The following is a 20,775-nucleotide window of genomic DNA, read 5'->3' as shown; positions in this document are numbered from 1 at the left end:
ATGTGCTAAGCCCTTCGTCATCATCTTTACAGCCTTTCACTGAAGTCACTACAGTAAGTCCACATCTCTCTTGTGCTGGAGGAACCATGCACAAGACCAGGCATCCAGGTGTGGCCTCTTAAGTGCTGAGCAGAGGGCAAGAATCAGCTCCCTAAACCTGCTGGCAATAATTTTCTAATGCCATCCAGGCGGCTCTTGGCCTTCTTTGTGACAAGGGTGCTCTGCTGGTATACAGTCAGTTTGTTGTTTACCATGACCCCCAGGTCCTTCTCTGCAGAGCTGCCTTCCAGCAGTCACCCCTCAGGGTGTAGTGACACATGGGGTTGTCACTCACCAGGAGGAGGACTTTGCACTTCCCTTCGTTGAAATGCGTAACGCAAAACTTGTTTTCCTCCTCAGGTCACTTGCCAGATTCACCTCCAGGGTGGCCTTGGCTTTCCTATACTTACCCCTGCAAGATCAGACAGCAGCTTAAACTTCTCCTGGGTCATTTGCCTCTTCTTCTACATCTCTTACACACTCCCTTTTTATGTCTGAGTTCTGTTACAAGTTTCTTGATAATCCGTGCCAGCCTCCAGTCCGCTGGTTACCAACTTGTCAGTAAGGACCTTTCCTGAGCTTGTAGGACGTGATCTCCTCCTCCTCTGCCATCAGTTCTTCCTTGTTTCTAAGTATGAGCTACAGCAGAGCACCTTCTCTTGCTTGCTCCTTGATCACTTGGGTCAGGATGTTATCAAAGCACTGCAGAAATCTTATCGATTGCTTGAGCCCTGCTGTGCTGTTCTTTCAGCAGATACCAGCTATTCATATGTCACATACGGACTTCCAGTCTCCTAGTCTGAACTATAAAGTTACTCTTTATTTCCATTCCTAATATCTGTCATATTTAGTAAAAAAATAACTGCACTTTGTATGCAAATACATGAAACTGTAAATGCATTAAGTCTTACAATATCCCAAGACACCATTTTACAGACAGAAAATTATTAAATCATTGAGAAAGAAACTTTAAAAAGTTACCTTGAAACCTTTAGCACTGGTGGGAATTGCATGCAGGTATTTCTGGTCCCACCTAATCCTCCATTCATGAGATCATCTTCAGCTAAAAACCTAGTTTATAAAGCTTGGCTCCACACCCAAAACATTGGAATGTTCTAATTTAGGGTTCAATACAACCAACTTCAAAGTTCAGCACAGAGATAAAACCTTTCTCAGTGTTTAAATATCCACAGAGCATTTGGACTTAGGTGTCGGGGTCTCCTCCCCCCACCATGTAGCCCTGGGAGAGGGGTCCTGAGGGGAGGCACGGGGTTTCCCTGCTCCTGGTCAGCCTCGTTCCCCATTGGTTGTTTTGTGTTTCCCTGCGCGGTCAAGGACCCTCGGGTCCCGGGATTGAGCAGTTCCTCGGCAGAGCCCGGCCATGCGGCTGGGGAAATAAACATCTCTGAAACATCTATCAAGAATCCGTCCATATATATTTCTTTTCCACGGGACTCCTGGTTTGATAAAGGCGTGTTACAGCATCCCCACTGTAACAAAACTTAGGAGCTTAGCCCAGAACTAATTCAAACAACATTTAATTTAAGGCAAATGCACTAAAAGAAGGCAAATTGAAAAAGACTCCCTTCTGTGTTTATTTCTCACAAAGACTAATGCTTACATACCCTGATTAAATGCAGACAGTCAAATCTGCAACAAGCATGCTAAGGACACTCACGTGTGGTTTCCGTTCCCCGGAGGCCCTCACTCGCAGCATTGGAGTAGATTGCAAATACAGCTATCTGGTACTCAGTTAAAGACATCAGGTTTTTCAGAACTGCTGTTGATACACTTCCATCCACCACAACCTGTTTAAAAGAAAATTTAACTAAATATGCATAAAGTAAACAAACTACATAACTATCGCATTACTCAATCCCTCTTTCATCCAATTTTTGCACTGTATTCAAGTTCAGTTCATGCTCCATTTATATACAATAAAGTGTCTGAAAAAAAACAGCAACCATATAAATAGTCAAAATGTTTATCTGTATAAATAGCCATTTGGAACAAAGGAAGATCTTAGCTGAATAAAGTATATGAGATACAGTTTAAGAGTGTGTATGTGGCACTTTTTGATATAATGTTATCATAAATATTCCTTTAGTACCACATATATATATATATACACACACATAGAGTACTCCAAAACTACATCAATACATATCCGTCCTAAACAAGTTTCTAGCACAAAATGAAACAAAATATAATCGTAGTTAAATCCTTTTGCTCTTCTACCTTTCCATTCAATTCGATAAGTTGTCAGCTGAAGTCAAAAGCTTGTTCCACTGCATTTTTTCCCATCTCCAAAACGCTGAAGTCTATCCAAATAAACAACCCTCTCCAAATTTTCACTGACTAATTGTAGATGTCCCAAAACACACACCCATATCATCTTCCTTTTATGAATGATTTTTTCTTAGAATTGAAATCTGGCTTATCATCAACTCCTACCTCTTCTGTTCCTGTAAACAGAATGGCACAGGGGGTGTCTGTAGAACTGTTTCAAGTAATCATATGTGTAACAAAAAATGCAGGCACTTCACCCTACCCCCTGAAAGTGCTTACTATTACAGCACATTTACTTTAAATTGTATGACAGACACGTAGCCTAGCTACTACCTAACCTTCGTCCCCATGCAGCGTGACCAGCCTCCTTTCTGGAGCCCACAGAGGGAATTTCAGGGTGGATTTAAAATAAGACCATAGGTTTCCTGTCTGGTTAGTTGCCCTGTTGCATTAAAAATGTCTGGGCAGCTTTTCCTCCTATTACCTCTTCTGGCTGTCCTCCTCGAGTGGGGTAGTACACAACCCTGTATTTTTCCACTTTGCCGGGTGCATGGGTCCAGCTAACCCGGAAGCCTCTCGCTGTTACATCAGATGTGACCAAATCTGAAGGAGTCCCAAGAGAAGCAATCGTTCCTAGGTTGGAGAAAATGCACATTTTTATTCCCTTCTGCATAATAGTTACTCGGTTTGCTATATTTGCTGAAGCTATAAATATTGTTCCTCATCAGAAAATCAAATAATTGGCACACTTATTTAGGTTATTCTCAATGGAAACACAGAAGTAATAATGAGTACTGCACATGGAGTTTCACTGGGACTAAGCCTCCCCGGTCTTTCATAAACCTTTATACGAAAAAGACAAAAATACAACACTAAGCCTTCCTGACCTTCCTCCCATCACTATTTCCAGACCTTTCTGTTGTGGGTTTTTTGTCAGGTTGCTTTCCTCCCAGTCATGAAAAACATACAAGTACATATACAGCTGTGATCTCCTGTGCTCCTCAGCAGGTTGGAAACTGATACTGCCTGAAGAGACACAGTGAACGGTCATCTCCTCTGGCAATCATTCTTTTGCATAAAGAGGTCTCATCTATCCATGGTTTTTCCATTCTCTCCCATTCAAGAGAGCCTTTCCTACTGATATATATTGCATGTATCTATATATTATATTGTATATATTATATATTTATATATATAAAATCTTCCACATATCCATATATATTATGAGAGAGAGAATCACTCAGCATTTCTGTGATAATAAGGAATCACAAACCAATAAATAGAAACAAAATTCACTGAAACTTTTCAGAAAGAAAGGCCTCACAGGCAGGACTATATCTGGCAAATTGCAACATTTTTTCATAGCCATTTCTTCTTTTCAGAAAAGAAAATAATTGTAGTCAGAGGAGGCATTTTCATATAAGAACAATTTTCTTCACTGACATCTTTTCCTGTGAACCAAAATATATTTTTTGTGTGGTTAATAAGAAAGAGGAAAAAAAAATTCATCAAGAGGAACGGACAAAGCAATCTAAATAGTTGAAACTGTTGAGTACTTATGAGACAATAAAAACATTAAGTTAGGAGATGGAAAGCACAGCATGAACGTAACAATTCCATGTGCAGCTGTTAAACTAATTCATCCCCAAAACTCTGTATTACAAAAAGATTTCCTTACCCACCACTTGGAAATAGTTACAGCAGAATGACTGTACATTTTAAAATTTTTTTGTACTACCAAATACCATAATATTTACCTCTACTAAAGACAGAGAGCAAAAGGTCAGAGATATCTAAGCAAGAATAAAAGATAGCTAGGAAGATAACTTCCCTGGAAATGTACTTTCTTGCAAGAAAAAGCATTTATTGCATGAGTCTAGTGCCAGAAGCCAGCCTAGAACCGCAGGTATTTGATTTGCAGCTCTACATTCATCATAAGTTACATTAAATTTTGTTTCTGTTCACCTTTGATTTCCTTTTCCTGTTCCTCTACTCGTGAGCACACTGTTCTGGTAAGACCTTCAACAATGGTATGCATGAAGTTAAAGTCAGCTACATTGTAGACATGTGTGCTGTCAGGCTCAGAGGCAATCTCTTTGAGTTCATTTATATCTGCATTCTTTACACCTTTCATTGGAAAGAAAAGAAAATATTTGCAATTAAAAAGAAAAAATCTCGTATACACAGGGATTGATAAAAAATTACTAATATCCAATTCTATTTGTTTTAATGACCAACTACAAATTGCTCTGTTTTTAGGATGTCAATTTCTGTCAGCATAAGTGGAATTTTTCAGCAGTCTCATGAAAATGTAGCATCCATGTATACTGCTAAATTCCAGTTATAGCAGCAATGTTACGAGCAATGTTTATAAAAGATACAAATTAATTATGATATTTATTGGATACAGGCAGAAAATAACACTTCCTTAGTACAGACAGCAACTGATACAAATACTCCAGAGTACAATGGGACATGTACATGGATGTGGCAGAATACACACCAATAGCAAACAGCTCAATGCCAGCGTCTCGTAGGTTTTTAGCGGGAGGGATAACATCATCTTGGGACTTCCCATCAGTGATCAGTATCCCAATTTTAGATACTCCAGGTCTTGCACCTGCCTCAGGCTTAAAGCTGTTTTCCAAAATATAAGTTAAGGCAAGACCTACAGAAGAAAATATTTTAAAAGACTTTTAGAGAGGAAAATGTCCATTAATTTTGCCAATATCACAGTGTTTGTTTGTCTACTCAGTTTTAAAATTCTGATGAAGAATAAGTATAAAAGAAGACTTTATTTACTGAGAAATTAAATTCCAACAAGCAGCCAAAGCTATAGAGAAGCTGAAATATATTTTTAGCAGCCTTTGATCAATCAATATATCTTAAACTGGCTATGAAAACCTAAATTGATCTTCCTGCAAAATATCATCTTTTTTTTCTTACTCTATCAAGTCTTACCAAGTTAGAACAGGAAGTTCCCTCTCCTTCTACCTACATTGTTTATATGAAAGCACATGCTCCGGATAGCTTAGTAAATCTCCCATGCTACAGATAGCCTTACTTTTGTTTGTTTATTCTTTCTGATTTACAAGCTGAAAAAAAAGCTTTACTTAAGCTTAGGGAGAATCTGATTTTAATAAATGCTAATTATTTAAAGGGAAAGAAGAACAACAGCTCCACAACAAACTTACATATCACAATGCGATCCTGTCTGAAAACTTGTTTAAGTCTCCCACAGAAAATGTTTCTCACTTTCTTCTAACATCCATATAAAATAATTTTGATAATTTACTACTTCCCACCACCCAGTAATCTCATTCCTAGAATCATACTAGAGTTTTCTGTCCTTTGTCCCACTGCAATCACTTCTTCTACCAAAATATAGGCTGCTGCTCATTGTTTCTCCCATTTCTTACCCGCCAGAAAAAAAAAATAAAAAAAGGCAGCAATTTACTTAAAGCCATGTCTGGATCTTTGGATATATCATTCCAACATTACTAACTGCTGCTTTGATGACACTGGAATTGTATTCAGAGACTGTATTTTTCCCAGGTTGTCAGGCATCCCCCCTTTATCCATCACTAAGTGTGTCTGGGGCTTCAGTGCTTTAACTACTAAAAGGTCAATGGAAATCTAAAAGCCCCAGGTGGTCATTTGCAAATTTAGTATACCAGTTGTCAAATATTGAAACAATATTCTTTCCGTTTCTAGAATAAAGCTCTGTGCATGAACATCATAAATGGATTTTGCATTTTCTTCCTAGTAGATAAAAGATTTTACTTCCAGCACAGAGAGTTATGTACACTTTGTTTTATGAGACCCTGTCCTGATTCCCAGGGAAATCAATGAACAAGCACTTCAGAAAAGACTTAACTGACACTGGATAAAGCCATTGGCAAGCTGCAAACCCCCTATCCTTTCTACCCTTCATAATAAGCACTGACACTTTTTAGTCTGTACAGCAGGATAGGGTTTTTAATAAAAGGCAAAAGCCAAAACATACACAGTACCTGTTAACGTATTCCCTCCCTTATATGGCAGATTACGGACTGCATCCAAAACTGCATCCTTTGTGCCATAGGCATTCAAGTGCCATTCAATTCGGGGATCACCACTGTACTGTGCAAGACCTAAAGAACCAGAAATTAAGGCAATCCATCAGATAATAAAGCAGGTTTTTTTTCAAGTATATATACTTTATGTACTTGGTTACCAGTATCTTACCACAATTAGCTCACTGCAAGTAGCTTTGCTACCATATTAGAAAAATTGACAACAAAAAAATAGTATGAAGTTGTTCTGGGTGACAACTCCTCAATTAACTTTCAAAGCCTTTTTCTCAAGTGATAAATAAATGAAAAGCAAAGAAATACATAACTTTTTCAGAGTTAATAACATTTCAAGAATTTCTTTTTTAAATAACAATTTTACTTAATATACATTTGAACAGCAGCAGATCAGAAATATAACATTTCAGCCAGTTTAAAGCACAAGAAAAACCATCCATTGGCACATTCTGCCTGCAAAAATTAAACTGCAAGTGCTTGAGGCTATTGCTGACTGAAGTCAGTAAGACTGTTTCCACTGGTTTTTTTTCCACTGACATTGCATTAGAGTTTACCTAAGTTGAGGATCACAGTAAACTGTGAGGAATTAATACTACAAACATTCCAGCAGCATTACTCTGATGACAGAAGTGCTAGTTCCAGATGAGGATGAATCTTGCACAAAAATAGTAGCACTATGCTGTTAACTATCCTGAAATGATAGCATCTTTACATTGCTACAGAAATGTTAGGAAGAAAGTGAGGCACCTTACCTACTCTTGTTTTCTCAGATCCCACATTGAAAGCGGAAACCAGGTTTTCCAGGAACAGCCGAACGAGCCTGAAATTGAATCTGCCAATACTCCAAGAACCATCTACTAGTATCACAATATCTGCAATTGCTGGAGTTTTACAGGTAAACAGGCTGCCTGTAAATCATTAAAATTAAACCAATATTATTAATTCAACAATAAAATTGTAACTCAATAAATATATGCCTTCCTCCTCCCACCAGCTTGATAATTAAAGCTTTCTTCCATGGTCAAAGTGAGAAATAAGCAAAATTACTAAATGTGCTTATTCAAACTTCAGTTATAGAATAGTCTGACCATTATTTACTTCAGTTCTTTCATTAGGGTGTTCAAAATTACTTTTGGGAGGCCTATGAAAAGAAATTCTTCTAAAAATACTCAAGAAAGAAAAAAATTAACTGTCATATAGAACCAAACCAACAGTTCATTTTCATTCCCAATGTACATATACAGTTTCAGTCCCAGTACATAGTTCATGACACTTAGCCTTAGGCACAGACAATGCAGAGAGAGCTACCTAGAGATGCAGACATATAAAAGAGTTATCAAGGCCCCTTTTAGAGTCGACAGAGAAAACCAGGTGTCTCCATACATCTCAAAAGCCCCATAGAAAACCACTAGGCACCACTGTAGACTTGTAAAGCTAGAAGTGAATCTCCCCCCTGGGAGTTGAGCAAAACTGAAGGTCAATTGAAAATGCTGTATTAAACCTAAGTAGGAGGCACTCAATACAGCAGAGGTAAAATGCAAAGACCTCAGATTCAGTCTCTATGAGAATGAGCATGAGAATGAAGCTTTAGTCTGACAGATAAATGGAAAACACAAAAATACAAGATTTAAAAAAAAAAACAAAAAAAAAAAAAAAACCCAAAAAAAAACAAACAACAGAAAAGATCTTATAAGAATTAGCAGAAGTACATATCAATGGTCTCTAAGGTTTAACTAATCAATGGGGAAATCAGAGGAAAGGGAAGTAGAGATTAGACACAAAGTGCACAATAAGCCAACTGAGAAGCCTAAACGTAAGTGCCACATTCAGTTTGAGAAAACACCAGGAAGGAAAGTAAGGGAATGCAAAAGGTTTTCAGAACCTCAGACAGAATTGCCATATTCCACACAAGTGGATTTGTGACTGTGAAATTAAGGTTGCTGAAACAGTGGACTCATATTGTAGGGACAGAAACAAAGGAATGATGTTGTACAGATGTAAGAAGATCTTATGTTTGAAGTACAAAACTAGCAAACTCACCGCCAGATTGGCTATAGAATAAGGAGGGAAATAGGAAAGACAAAGCAAAGCAGGTATAGTAGAAAAGGTATGATGCATCACAAACCATTTAGGGATGAAAATCATGTCCCTGAATACAATAAAAAACAAACACAGATTAGTGAATTAAGCTGCAGCCCAGCTTTTATCATCATTTTTGTCAGAATCCACTGTATAAGTTATTTCACAAAGAATACTAACACCTAACATCGTACTGACAGGAATCACCAAGTACACTGCCAGAAATAAACTGATTTGAGCAGAGATGTTCAGCAACTAAGTAATTAATTCAGTGAGAAATTATCTAAAAGGTGCTTGCAATAGCTCCCAAGAAACTCTCCTGATACACAGAGGAAATAAAACACATGGTTAGCAACTTAAAACTTTCACAACAATTAATGACAAAATTTTCATTAAATACAAAATTAAAATCTCCCAGTCAAAAACAATCTGATGTGCAGGAGTTCAATTGGTAATAATTAAGGGTTAGATTCATACTGTAGTGTAAATCCACTGAGCATTAAACCCAATCCATAAAGTTAATGTCTTAAACGTGTACTACAAATGTTTTTAGATGAACAGGGAACATTTCCTACGTGCAGCTAGCAGTGCAGAATAAGTTCTAAACACATGACAAAAATTCCACTTACAAAGATGCCAAAGCAAATATTTTATTTTAGCTTTTACAGTACAAGACAACACTATTTTAATTGGCAACACATTTTAATGTATTGACACTGGGGAGCATTTAGTAAGCACCAGAAAAATGATCTTAAATTGGAAGATAAATCCAAAAGAGGTCCAATCTTTAGGTCACTGAAGTCAAAACTTCCCTTGATTTCAGTGGGAGTGGAATCTGTTTTGTGATTTAATAGGAATCTACTAGTCATGGCAAAATTAATGTTTTAAATACCTTTGCCAAATAAACTTCCTGCTCATCAGTCTGCATTACTTGCAGTATCTGTCTTGTATTAACACGCAGTTCATTTGTGCCATTCTCACACTGGCCATGATTAGTGTTGCAAGCTTCAAAAGAACTACTGGCAAAGTAAAATGCTACTCAATACCAGAAAGAATAAAAGCACAGGACCCTTGATTCAAATCCAAGCAGCTGTACAATAGCACAGATGTACCTTTTCAGTGTTATCCCAGCAGTTTAATTATATACCCTAAAGAGGATAACAGGATTTCTGTGGCTGTATTTTCCTTCTCTACTTCTAAAATCTTGTGCTGAGTATGGAACCAGAGTTATTACCCTGGGTAATATTTCATATCATTTCATATCAACAAGTTTTTCCTATAAGGCTTCTTTATTCCTGTAGTGATGGCTTTGTAGTGAAAGCTTTTATCGGTTTTAGTAAATCCATGCAGTGAAGCAAAATCCAAAGAATAAAGAAAACAGTAACGACATTCCTTTCAATGTTTTATTTCCACATCATCAGATCAATGCAAATAGTATAATTCAATTATTTTTTGTTAAAGAAACGTGTGGTTTGATCCAAGATTGTACTGCAAGGTCACAGTGTGAACATTTGTTTCGTTCTTCGTTGGTAGGAGATACTTGTTGAATCTTTTCTGCATAAAACATTTAGGTTTTGTTACTTCTGTACACCCACTATTTTGCTTATGTTTTCTCCTTGTTGTACTTAATAGAATTGTAGAAAGTTCCCTAAAAGGGAATAAACAACAGTGAGATATTAAACAGAATAAGGCAGTGATAGAAATCTTTAAAACCTGATAGGAACAAAAACACCACTACATCCTAGTTAATAAAGTTAGTCTAAAAGACACAGTGTGTAGCAAATAATTTCTACACCCCACTGTGCTTAGCCAGTTTCCACTGCCTGTTCTTGCAAATGTCTTTTTCAATAATCTTTCCATACAACAATACATGATCATGAATTCCTGTTTGAGGGTAATTTTGAACATTTTGACTATCTACACAATTTCAATAGCCAATTTTCCCAACAACTTTTCTTAAAGGAGGATGACAGCACATCATTCCATATAATAAAGCTTCCAACACTCACTGTTTTAGTCTACTACAAGGTTCAATAGTGTGATCAGGTCCAATAGTGTGCTTATTTCTCTTTTACTTGGTCATCAAGAAAAGAGTAGTGACATAGAAGGTCCCATTTCCCTCTGAATTATATGGTACTCACCGGTTTCAGAAGCAGGACAGTAGGGAAGAGACCAGTTACCAAATTTTCTATCATGTTCCCTAATGTTATATAGAAAGCATTATTCTGCTTCAAGTGCTGCATTCCACAACAAACAGTAACAGAGCCTGTGGTCTTTAGGTAAGCAGAAATAATAGAATTGCACATATTGTAAAGTCAGAATAACAGCCTATATATTTTACACCAGGAACTGTCTTCAGTTCACCCACTTAAAATTGGTGGAGAATTTTTATGGGGAGAAAGTAAAATATTAATGCACTTTCTGTAACAAATTTACAATCTTCCTAGCACTACTTGGCAGAAGGAACTTGCCACTCTGCCAGAAAGCTAACTGAGGAGGAAGGGACTTGGTCTGCTCACTTTTGCTTTCCACAGAAGGAGGCATAGGCTCAAAATTTCACCTTCAAAGGCTCCAGCATAGAGCTAAAGGCTACCAGCAACATTTTAGGGCAAGGTATTTGTACAAAACCTGCTTCAGTACTGCCAAAAATCAAATCACCATCAAGAATTTTGGTTCCTTTGTTTCAGGGAAATTTTTCAAAGAAGAGACACCATTGGAAGCTTTGCATCTACCAAACAAAGTTTCCTGGTTTTGTTTCCTCAAGCCCCCAGACACCGACGTTGATTTGCTGGTACTTCCAATATGCAAGTGCTACAGCACTCTCAAGGTCATGTCAAAATTGGCTGAGAGTGAAGCCAATGATGGCAATGCCGACAGAAAGATCGAGACAGGACTTTCTGGGATAGAGGGAGTGTTACTGGAGCCTGGAAAATATGACCCTTAAGTCATCCCACTGAAGGGAATGGAGTGCAGAGAGAGACCTGAGAGAAGCTCTGTGTGGGGGCTGCACAGAACACAGAAGGCTTGACAAGCTCCTGGAAACACTGACCACTTCTCCATGGCTGCATTCCTTACCTGAAGCTATTCTTCCACACACGCGTTGTGAGCAAGTGAGCAATGTCAAAAACAGAAGTTCAACCAAAAAAACCTAAGAGCCTTACAGATATAGAAATACAAAACCATGATTTTTAATCTAGAGTAGAGTTCTTTGACTCTTGGAGTTAATACTACTACTCTTTGAAAGTTCCTTGAAAGGCAAAGGGAGAAGCAGCAAATACAGGCACTGCCACACAGGAGGACCCAATGCTTTAGACAAACCAGTTCAATTTGCATGCAGTTATGTTTTGCAGAAACACATTTGATATTTTGCCTCCCCTTGGTATGAAACTGTTCTCATTTTCAAGAGCCAAAACACACACTTCTTCTGCTAGAAGTTAAGAGTATAATTCTTTCTGAGTCTGCAATATGTCGTTTCCTTTCTTACTCCCTGTCACAGTGGAAACTCAAATAATATATGTGGAAGGAGAGGAAGAAAGTTCAAGTAGAGGTCAGTAATAATACTGTATGAATAGAAGACTCATTCATGGGATAACAAAGCACAAAAGGCAAGAAGTTTGATGACAGCAGTGAGTGAAAAATACCTTGTGAATAAAGCATGAATGACAGAGAACAGCCAGTCCTCCAGAGCGATTGACAGCACCACACTGAGCAGAAGCACCACTGAGGACAAGGGCAATGTAAATCCACATCAGCAAAATGTCACTTTTTTAAAAAGGGTTAAAAAAATAAAAGGATGTGAGGCAGTGTCCAGCTCCAGAATTCAGCAACTCACTAGTCCACACTTCTGACATTGATATTATTGCTCTGTGCTGGTGATATCATCCTTGCACTTGGACCTCAGTTTAACACATCCCATATGTCAGGGCTATGGAGCAGACAAATGCATACAGCATAACTGCTGTTCTTTAAACTAGATCCAAACACAGCTTGAATTTGAAGGACTCAAATGTTGGAATATCATTAGGTTTAAAGAGCAGCCCAACAAGGTTAGAAGTTTGTCCCTAGGCCCTAGGAAAAAAAAAAAAAACAGCCATCCCTTTTCCATGTGCCTTATTGCTCTCCAGGAAACTAACATAGCCCAACTGGCAAGCCTACAAATTTCTTATTTGGTGGAGTTGGAATATTAAGATTTACTGAATGTGTTGTGTCTAATCACGTCACATTTGACTGTGAAGGATGTAGTTCAAAAATATTGCTGCTACCAAAAAGTACACAGCAGTAAGGAAATACTATTTATAGCATACCTTCTGAATTTTAGGCCACAAAACCAATCAAAGCACTAGTTGATAACACATCAATTGCCTATATATATACTGGTGATAATTCTCAAGTGTGAGAGAAGGAAGCATAGAGCCATTTTCTATGCAGTTTTCCATACACACTCAATGACAGTTGTATTTCTGCAGTAAGTAGCTACTAGTTTAGAAAAACTTCTAGAACTTTCTTTCTAATTGAACTTTTTAATTTGAGAGACAAAAAAAGAAGTAACTATGAAAGAAAGTGCTGATGTCTCCTCACAGACCATTTGTTGACTGATAGCACTGAAGAACCTGGTCTCCAGCAGCTTACCAAACAGCAATACTAAACACTCCTGGTCTGTGTACCTAGATAGAAAAATATGTTTTAAAATCCCCCCAAGCGTAAACAGAGAGTTTAAAACATTTGTTCTAATTTCTTTTCCAACAGGCAACATGTCAACACAGAACAAAGCATGCTACTGAAGTCTTTCCTGAACCTGAAGCTCAACGTGGCAATATACTGTGTCCATTTAGCCACGATTTACACTGAAGATGATCTGCAGTCATCCTGTAAAGTACATAAAACCTAAGAAACTCTTCTGCAGATTACAGTGATAATTCTCTGCTTCTCTTTCCTCTCAGTTCTGCATCTAAGTGCATGAATGTTTTAAATGAAACAGCTGTCTCAAGGTCTAAATTACTTTTCAAGACAGAAAACTGTATTTCTTATTGATATGGTCATACTTATCCACCATTCCTCTGTGACAAATATGCCAGGATTTAAAAGGCTTATTTCTCCCATTTCTTTAGTAAGGTATGAAATCCCTGACACAGTTTTCTTTGGCTATCTAGAATACAGTTAATCAGGGCACTTCAGACAAAAGTAGCACTCAGAAATCCTCAACATTAATTAAGGTGTATGTCTAAATTCCTCTAAACCATGGTAAAGAACTCGTCTGTGCCTGAGCTTGTAAAACAACAGGTGAAGTAATGGAAAAGAGCCTGCTTAGAGAAGGCTGCATACCTATGAAACACAGAACTAATTAGAAATTAGTTGGAAAACAAACTGCTACAGCACTGTACAATTACAGCTCAGCATTACGGATTTGGGTACATATGACGTTCTGGACAGTGTGTCTAGAAATAAAAACGACAGTGCAATACAATTACAGTGCAGAAGACTTCCACATTCAAGGCCCTATATTACCTTCAAGCAGTTATTGAAATAATGTTTCCATAATGTAACCAGTGTATATGCTTGTATAAATATAAATATGCAGTGATCTTTAGAAGCACCACTAATTTAGGGTGTCACGTGTCAACCCACAAAAACTCAGGATGAAATTTGTGCCCTCTTGAATGTATCTGGTGTAGAATTAGCATTCTCTAACTAGCAGAGATGTCTGAGAAATCTCAGCTTCCAGAATCACAGGGTACTGGAGGTGGGAAGGGACCTCTTGAGTTTAGTCAAACTGCCCTAATCAGAGCATGGGCAACAACAGCAGATTGCTCTGGACCATGTCGAGTCAGGTTAAAGAGTCTCCAAGATAAAGACTCCACCGCCTGAGTCTTTAAAACACAAACTCCAGTGTTTTACTGTCGTTGTCGGGGTGGTCATGACACACACAGACAGTGCCTCTTTCAAGGGCCAACAAGCCATTTATTAAACAAAGCAGCCTCTTTTTTGTATGTTATCATTCATGTTGCAGGTTCATTGGCTGCTAAACTACTACAATAAACTCATTGGTTATTATTAACTACAATATACTACCATTGGCTACCTATAGCATAAGCATTCAAGCATTCAGAAAAATAACACATGCAGATATATTGCTGTTTGTCTCCTTCTGTGGTTTAACTTTCTTGCTTCTGTTGATACTACATTCTCATGGGTAAGAACTAATTGTTTTTCTTCTCATGGACTTTTCTCACAGTCCTTCTCTAGCCAAAGTAACAGGCCTGAGCCATAATTTTACAAAGGCACCAAGGCCTTCATTTTATAAGGTTTTACTTAAATGCCACATTTTACCACCCTCATAGCAAAAAAAGTGTTTTCTTTGATTAAATATAATTTACAGTTATTTTAGTTTGTGCCCACTGCCTACTGTCCTTTGACTGGACACCACTGAGAAGAATCTCTGTCATCTTTACTCATTCCAGTGTGTATTTTTACACATTGGAAAGATATCTCTCAAACCTGCTGTCCTCCAAGCTGAACACTCCAACTGTCTCAGCCTCTCCTCTTATGTAAGATGCTCCAAGCCTTCAGTCATCTTCATGGCCCTTCCACGGACTCATTTCAGTAAGTCCATGTCTTTCTTCTACTGGGGAGCCAGACCAGCACCGGACACAGAATTCCACATGTGGTTTCACCAAGGTTGGGCTGAGAGGAAAAATCACCTTCATCAACCTGCTAAACTTCCTTCCCAGTGTAGCCCAGGAGGCTGTTTGCCTTCTTTGTGACATGTGTCTTTTGCTGGCTCGTGGTCACCTGACTCCCAGGGCCTTTTCTGCCAGACTCCATGCCAGCATGTGCTGGTGCCTGGGGTTATTCCTCCCCAGTGCAGGATTCTGTGCTTCCCCTTGCTGATCTGCCACAGTTTGACACCACTGCCCTGCCTATGTACTGAGTTAAATTTGGGTGTTGAGTTTGAAAGGTCTTGAGGGTATGGAGAGAAGAGATGAGGTATGAGTGGTAGCTCACAGGCCACAGGAGCCACCATCCCTGTGCTCACAGTTTACAGTTTTTCCTTTCTTTATCATACTAGAAAGATCAATGCAAAAGACCAGAAATTTTACCCCACATTTTTAACCACATAAACAAATCAAACCCAAGCAAAGACCCATCTGACACGAGCTTTATTTCTGAAATAGCTGTCTGCACCACTATGCAGCCCTAATTCTGCTAACTTTCCTGCATAAATGGAAACTAAATATACTCAGGCATCAAGCTAGTGCTGGTGTTCCACAGAAGCTCTTTCGAGTATTCCAGGAGAGCAGAGTACAAGAATACCATGTCTCTGGGGAATAATGAGTCAAAGACACAACACCAAACTCAGCAATCAGATAAGGAAACAGGACTCCCTCATTACATGCAGATTAGTATGATCACTACAGTTAAGCAGACAGGTGAGAAGCCCTTTGAGGTAGAAAACATGGTCCCCACAGCCAGGTAAGTTCCATTTCAGCTACCACCTGGCACCTTTTAACCAATGGACATATCTCAGCTGTAACACCAAGCCTTACTCAGCACACAGGGCACCAGGCAAAGGGTGCTGACCACGAGACAGCCCAGAACCAGAGTCCTGCAACAGACCCAGAATGGACATGAAGACCTCAGATTATGCAGTGAGGGTGGAAATTAGCCTGAAATCATCTCTCCTCAGTACAAGCTCATGCGTGCTGTTGAACAACAGATGAATGAGACAATGACACAAGACTCTCCCCCTCTCACAGGGGGAACAGTAAAAAAACAGCCCTGAAAGGGAACTTGTACAGCAGACAACTAAAAACCAAAAATTTATCTTGTAGTTGTACTCAAGGCCATCTCACAATATCAAAACTTTAACCTTTTTCTCCCATTTTTGCAGACCATAGCAAAAAGCAAAGAAGATTCTTCATCAGGATATGCAAATCCATGATGAGTTTGCTGATGAATGCATCAATCCTTTATGATTACAGTGTTCCTACAAGAGGTTTTTGGTCTTGCACTTCAGGTTTTTTTAATGTATCTGTCTGCTACTACCTCCCCAAAGTTTTTTTGATTCTTCTTTCAAGGTTGCCATACAAGTTTAAAAAAGTAGCCAGAGTTTCAACTTGCTACTATGCAGCTTCAAAGACAAAGTACTGTGTTCTATCAAAGACAAGCACCACTCATGATATTCCAAGATGCTTACCTAGAATATATGTAGTCCTGAGCAAGCCTACACACTCGAGATTATGAGAATTCCTGCTGCCAGATGATGAAGAACTGCTAAGGAATGTCTCAGCAGGGTAGTAATGAAAGCGTTTCAATAATGGAGCATGTCAACACAGACCTTGAATCTGACTTATGGGAACATCTCTTGCTGCCAGAAGAATCCAATCATGCCAGTGCACTGTTGATTGGAGGATACTCAAGAGCTAATGACTTGAAGAAATGAAAATCAGTCTGAATATAATGAAAGACCATTCATTCAGCTGAGCTTCCATTAATCCATCATCCAAAATGTGAATAGCAGCCTCCCACATCAACTATGACTAAATTGCACAGAAAAAGGTCAGTGCCTTAGGGAAAGCAACCAAAGGGAAAAAAAGAGGCCAGACAAGTTTTCAATTGGTAGTAGTTCAGATTTATGAAGCATTATACATATTTACTTTGCAGATATATGAGGACAAACATAACTGAAGGGTTATGAATATGAGGATAAGCATCTTTTAACTCAGGTTGCCAATCTGAATGGTTTTGATATCAGGAGCTGGATCACTTTATGAAAAAAAATGAAACTTCTGTTTAGGTCCAAGAATGGAACTTGCCTTAGGTCCAAGATAGGTTAAGTCTCTTTTTCTACTCAGAGAGTAGAAAGAGAGCTAGAAAGTTGTTCTTTTTCCAAACCACAGATTGTCTAGATATCAATGTCAACACGGTGTCTACACTTCAATGAAGCAATGCATTCAAGGAGAGCTTCTAGGGAGGGACATTTTGGATGACAGAAGGGCAATCCGTGCAATCTCCAGCTTTTACCTGGCCAGGAACACTTATGAGAGGTAATACACAACCATAGCCAGATATTAATATACTGACAGGAAGAAATGCATTTCCTCCTACAGAAAAGTGAAGCCAGGAGATAAGCAAGTGGAATCCCTGGGTAAGAATGGAGATTGGTCATAATTTCTAATGCCAAGTTTTCTATTTTCAAAACAAAGCAAGGGTTTGTCATCTGGAATATACTAATTGAAGAAGACATCCAGCAACCTCTTAGTACTCACTCTCAACCTAGGCTAATGTAAATAAACAAAATTTTACACCTATCCAGAACAGACAAGGCAATTGCAAACACATAAGAGACTCTTCTTTATGTTAAAATACACCCCTTGCTCCCAATCTCTCTTTCTCTCTGTTCCTCTCTCTTCCCTGGGATTTCTTCTGTCAGCATCAAAGTGTACAACTCAGCATGAACCCTCTTCCAATTCCAGGCTTCATAGTAACTTCCAGGTCTTCAGTTTCAAGCTTGCTTTCTCTCAAAAATATATTTTTCTCTTATTCAGATTATTTGAACACACTTTTGTGCTATTTAATTTGGCCAGATGGCAGATGTAAATGCTGCAATCTCTAAATGTAGCTTACTTGGTTTTCTCCAAAGCAACTGCCAAATGATGGCAAAGGAAAACACTTAATAATTCTGTCCATGTTGGTGCTGATATTTCCCATCATGTTTTTCAGTCATGAGAGCCAGGAAGGAGTCTTCCAAATTACCCTAGCCAGGTCCATAGAAGTACTGCCATTGTAGAATGAAATCCAAGTTGCAAGTTGTAGTTGCAATTCCAGAATTCCTGGAATAAGCATTGATCATCCACAGCACAATGAGCTAACCTTTCTGGACAGCAAAGAGGAGTTTATACAAGAGCTTCCTTGCATCAGAGTCCTCCTGTAAGTCCTCCAGTGTTTAACAAGGAATTTCTAATATACAAAGCTCTGCACGGCAGCTCACAGGTTTACAGTCTATCTTGGAAACTGAATAAATGCCTGCAATCAAATTCTACCTTCTGAAAAGTACAGAAACCAACATGGCCTGAATGCAGCATCCAAAGTTCATATATCAAAGAAAGCAATGGTGTACTCTGACAAGTCTACTTCATCTCCTTTTTGTAACATATATTTTCATCACCTGAAGTAGAGAGAGAAAATGAGAAGTCCCACAGAAGAATGGAAAGCCATCACATTTGGCACAAATTAAAAAACAGCACTTTCAAAGAAACCCCATGCTTGGACAACCTAACTTGGATGGGGACAGGATTGCTGGGCAGGTTCTATGTGGGATCCAGTGCAGACATCTTTTAGCACACATCAGGATGGTGATCTGACTACCACTGAAACCACTGAAACCACTGGCTGCAGGCATTTAAGTGAGAGTCCTATTGGCAAAGATCAGATGATCAGGTGCTGCTTTCACTAGAGAAAGCTGAGATAGGAGACATCATGGATTCCCTGTTTGGGCTAAGGTTGGGCAGAACAAAGTCAACTGAGTCAAAAGTCAAAGCAACAGTCTGAGAACAAAATTAGGTCTACAAAGCAATTTCTGGGCTAAGCAACTTCAGAATGGTCAGAAGAGCATGGTGAGGGGAACATAATTATAAATGCTTGCCAAAGCTTTGTGGTGGTCCAAAATGTTCTAATAATGCTGCAGCATGGTCCAAGCATCACCCAGCCTTCTCAAGGGAAGTGTGGGGATCTGGGGCCACCCCCCTTAAAGAGGCATAGAGAATAGATTCATTTCTATGTTCATATTACGTTTAGTTGATTAATAAATGCTAGAATAAGCAGGTATACACCACGCACACAAGAGCTATTGACAAGCAGGTCAAAGGACTGCATGTCACTGCAAATGTCCCTGCCATTGTCACTGCATGCCACTCCGTGCTGAAAGGCAGTTTTTGCTAGAGACTATAAACATATTTGTCAAGATGGTAAGCACAGAACTGAAAAAAGTAAACCGCAAAAAAATCCTGAAGTAACAGCCCACACAGAGCACATGTCTTCAGGCGTGAGGCAGCTAATGACAGTAGATGTGCATCCTGTTTCATCCATGACAAGGTAATGCATCCACATACTCCCTACAGACACTGCAAAGGGGGAATATTCAAGCCTCAGTATTATGCACAGACATCTTTTAGGGAAATGTAGGCAGTAGCCTAGCATTTAGACAAATGCAATCAATAGTTCAAAACTTCACTATTTTCTGATGCAGGCTTTCATTTGCAAAGGTCCAAAAATGAAACCTATCATATAGAAGTACTCCACCATGTTTAAATAACCTAACATATCTCCAAAGCAGGCAATGTTCCCACTTTGCAGCATTAAGAAACTGATGCAAAAGACTAATGTCCAGGGTTATCTCTACACTTTGGAATGAAGGATAAGGTAGAAGACCCTGAGCTAGCTATTTCTGAGCAGGCAAGTGCATTCACCAGGGAGAGTGCTGTATTGAATAGTATCACTGCACTGCTATTAGTTTTGAAGTAAACTTTGTTGCATCTAATTCAAGCACCCCTTCAGTATTACATTGCACTGCACTGGAACAAAAGAAACCAAAAGGTAGACAGAAACTTTGTGTTTGCCTCTTGTGTAATTCCAGCATAGACACAGAAACTAAACAATAAGTACACAGGTTTCATCCTGCTAGCATCTTCCGAAATCAGCAACACATTTAGGTAACTTCTCCTTACTTCATAACACTGTCTGTATGGCTCAGACTGGTGGGTCACTGCTTACTTAGGGGGTAATGAGACAGGGGATACAGGAATGAGTGCCTGGGGATTGCACAAGATCTAATAGGGTATGTTTAGGAGAGGAACCAAAAACAGTGAAAGGTAGTTTGGGGAAGAACACACATGGGAAAATAGGACAATAAAGGTATCAAGGGGACCAGTTCCATCTGCACAAATGGCTGATTAGTACTTGCTTGGCCAAGCCCTGTGCTTGATCAGCCCAGACCTATTGGGACTACATGCTCAGTCTTGCTACTGGCTGGAGCTGGGGCAATGGGCTAAAAGGTTCAGTGGTCCCCAAAGCAAGATAAAAAAAGAAACAGTATTCAAAGTGGAAGAGCCAAGTACTTTCCAATAAACTTTGCTTTTACCCTCAGATTGCAGAAGCAGAAAAATGTGCAAAAGCTGAGAAAAGACAAAGACTGCTTAGGAAGAACACAATGGCACTGGGGGAAAATGCCCACACAGCATAGTTACCATTTTTTTCTTCTGCTGCTCATACTCAAGACCTAAAGTGTCCTCCAGAAAGCTCA

The 20,775-nt window shown here is 38.9% G+C and overlaps 1 protein-coding gene across 6 annotated transcripts in view; it reads right to left on the bottom strand.

The window, feature by feature from the left end:
* The window catches only part of COL14A1 (collagen type XIV alpha 1 chain), a 115,161-nt gene that overhangs the window by 72,870 nt on the left and 21,516 nt on the right, over nucleotides 1–20,775 (bottom strand). For all 6 annotated transcript variants that reach the window (XM_069005391.1, XM_069005393.1, XM_069005392.1 and 3 more), the window contains exons 6-11: nucleotides 7,151–7,306; nucleotides 6,342–6,461; nucleotides 4,832–4,996; nucleotides 4,294–4,455; nucleotides 2,813–2,961; nucleotides 1,718–1,847 (exon numbers count right to left, since the gene is read on the bottom strand). In XM_069005391.1, coding sequence (XP_068861492.1) covers nucleotides 1,718–1,847; nucleotides 2,813–2,961; nucleotides 4,294–4,455; nucleotides 4,832–4,996; nucleotides 6,342–6,461; nucleotides 7,151–7,306 — 882 coding nt within the window. The remainder of the gene's footprint in view (nucleotides 1–1,717; nucleotides 1,848–2,812; nucleotides 2,962–4,293; nucleotides 4,456–4,831; nucleotides 4,997–6,341; nucleotides 6,462–7,150; nucleotides 7,307–20,775) is intronic.

This window comes from Aphelocoma coerulescens, chromosome 2 (genome assembly GCF_041296385.1).
Source record: "Aphelocoma coerulescens isolate FSJ_1873_10779 chromosome 2, UR_Acoe_1.0, whole genome shotgun sequence".
NCBI classification, from domain to species: domain Eukaryota; kingdom Metazoa; phylum Chordata; class Aves; order Passeriformes; family Corvidae; genus Aphelocoma; species Aphelocoma coerulescens.
The sequence above is the reverse complement of the archived record's forward strand: the minus strand, read 5'-3'. Positions and strand labels throughout refer to the sequence as shown.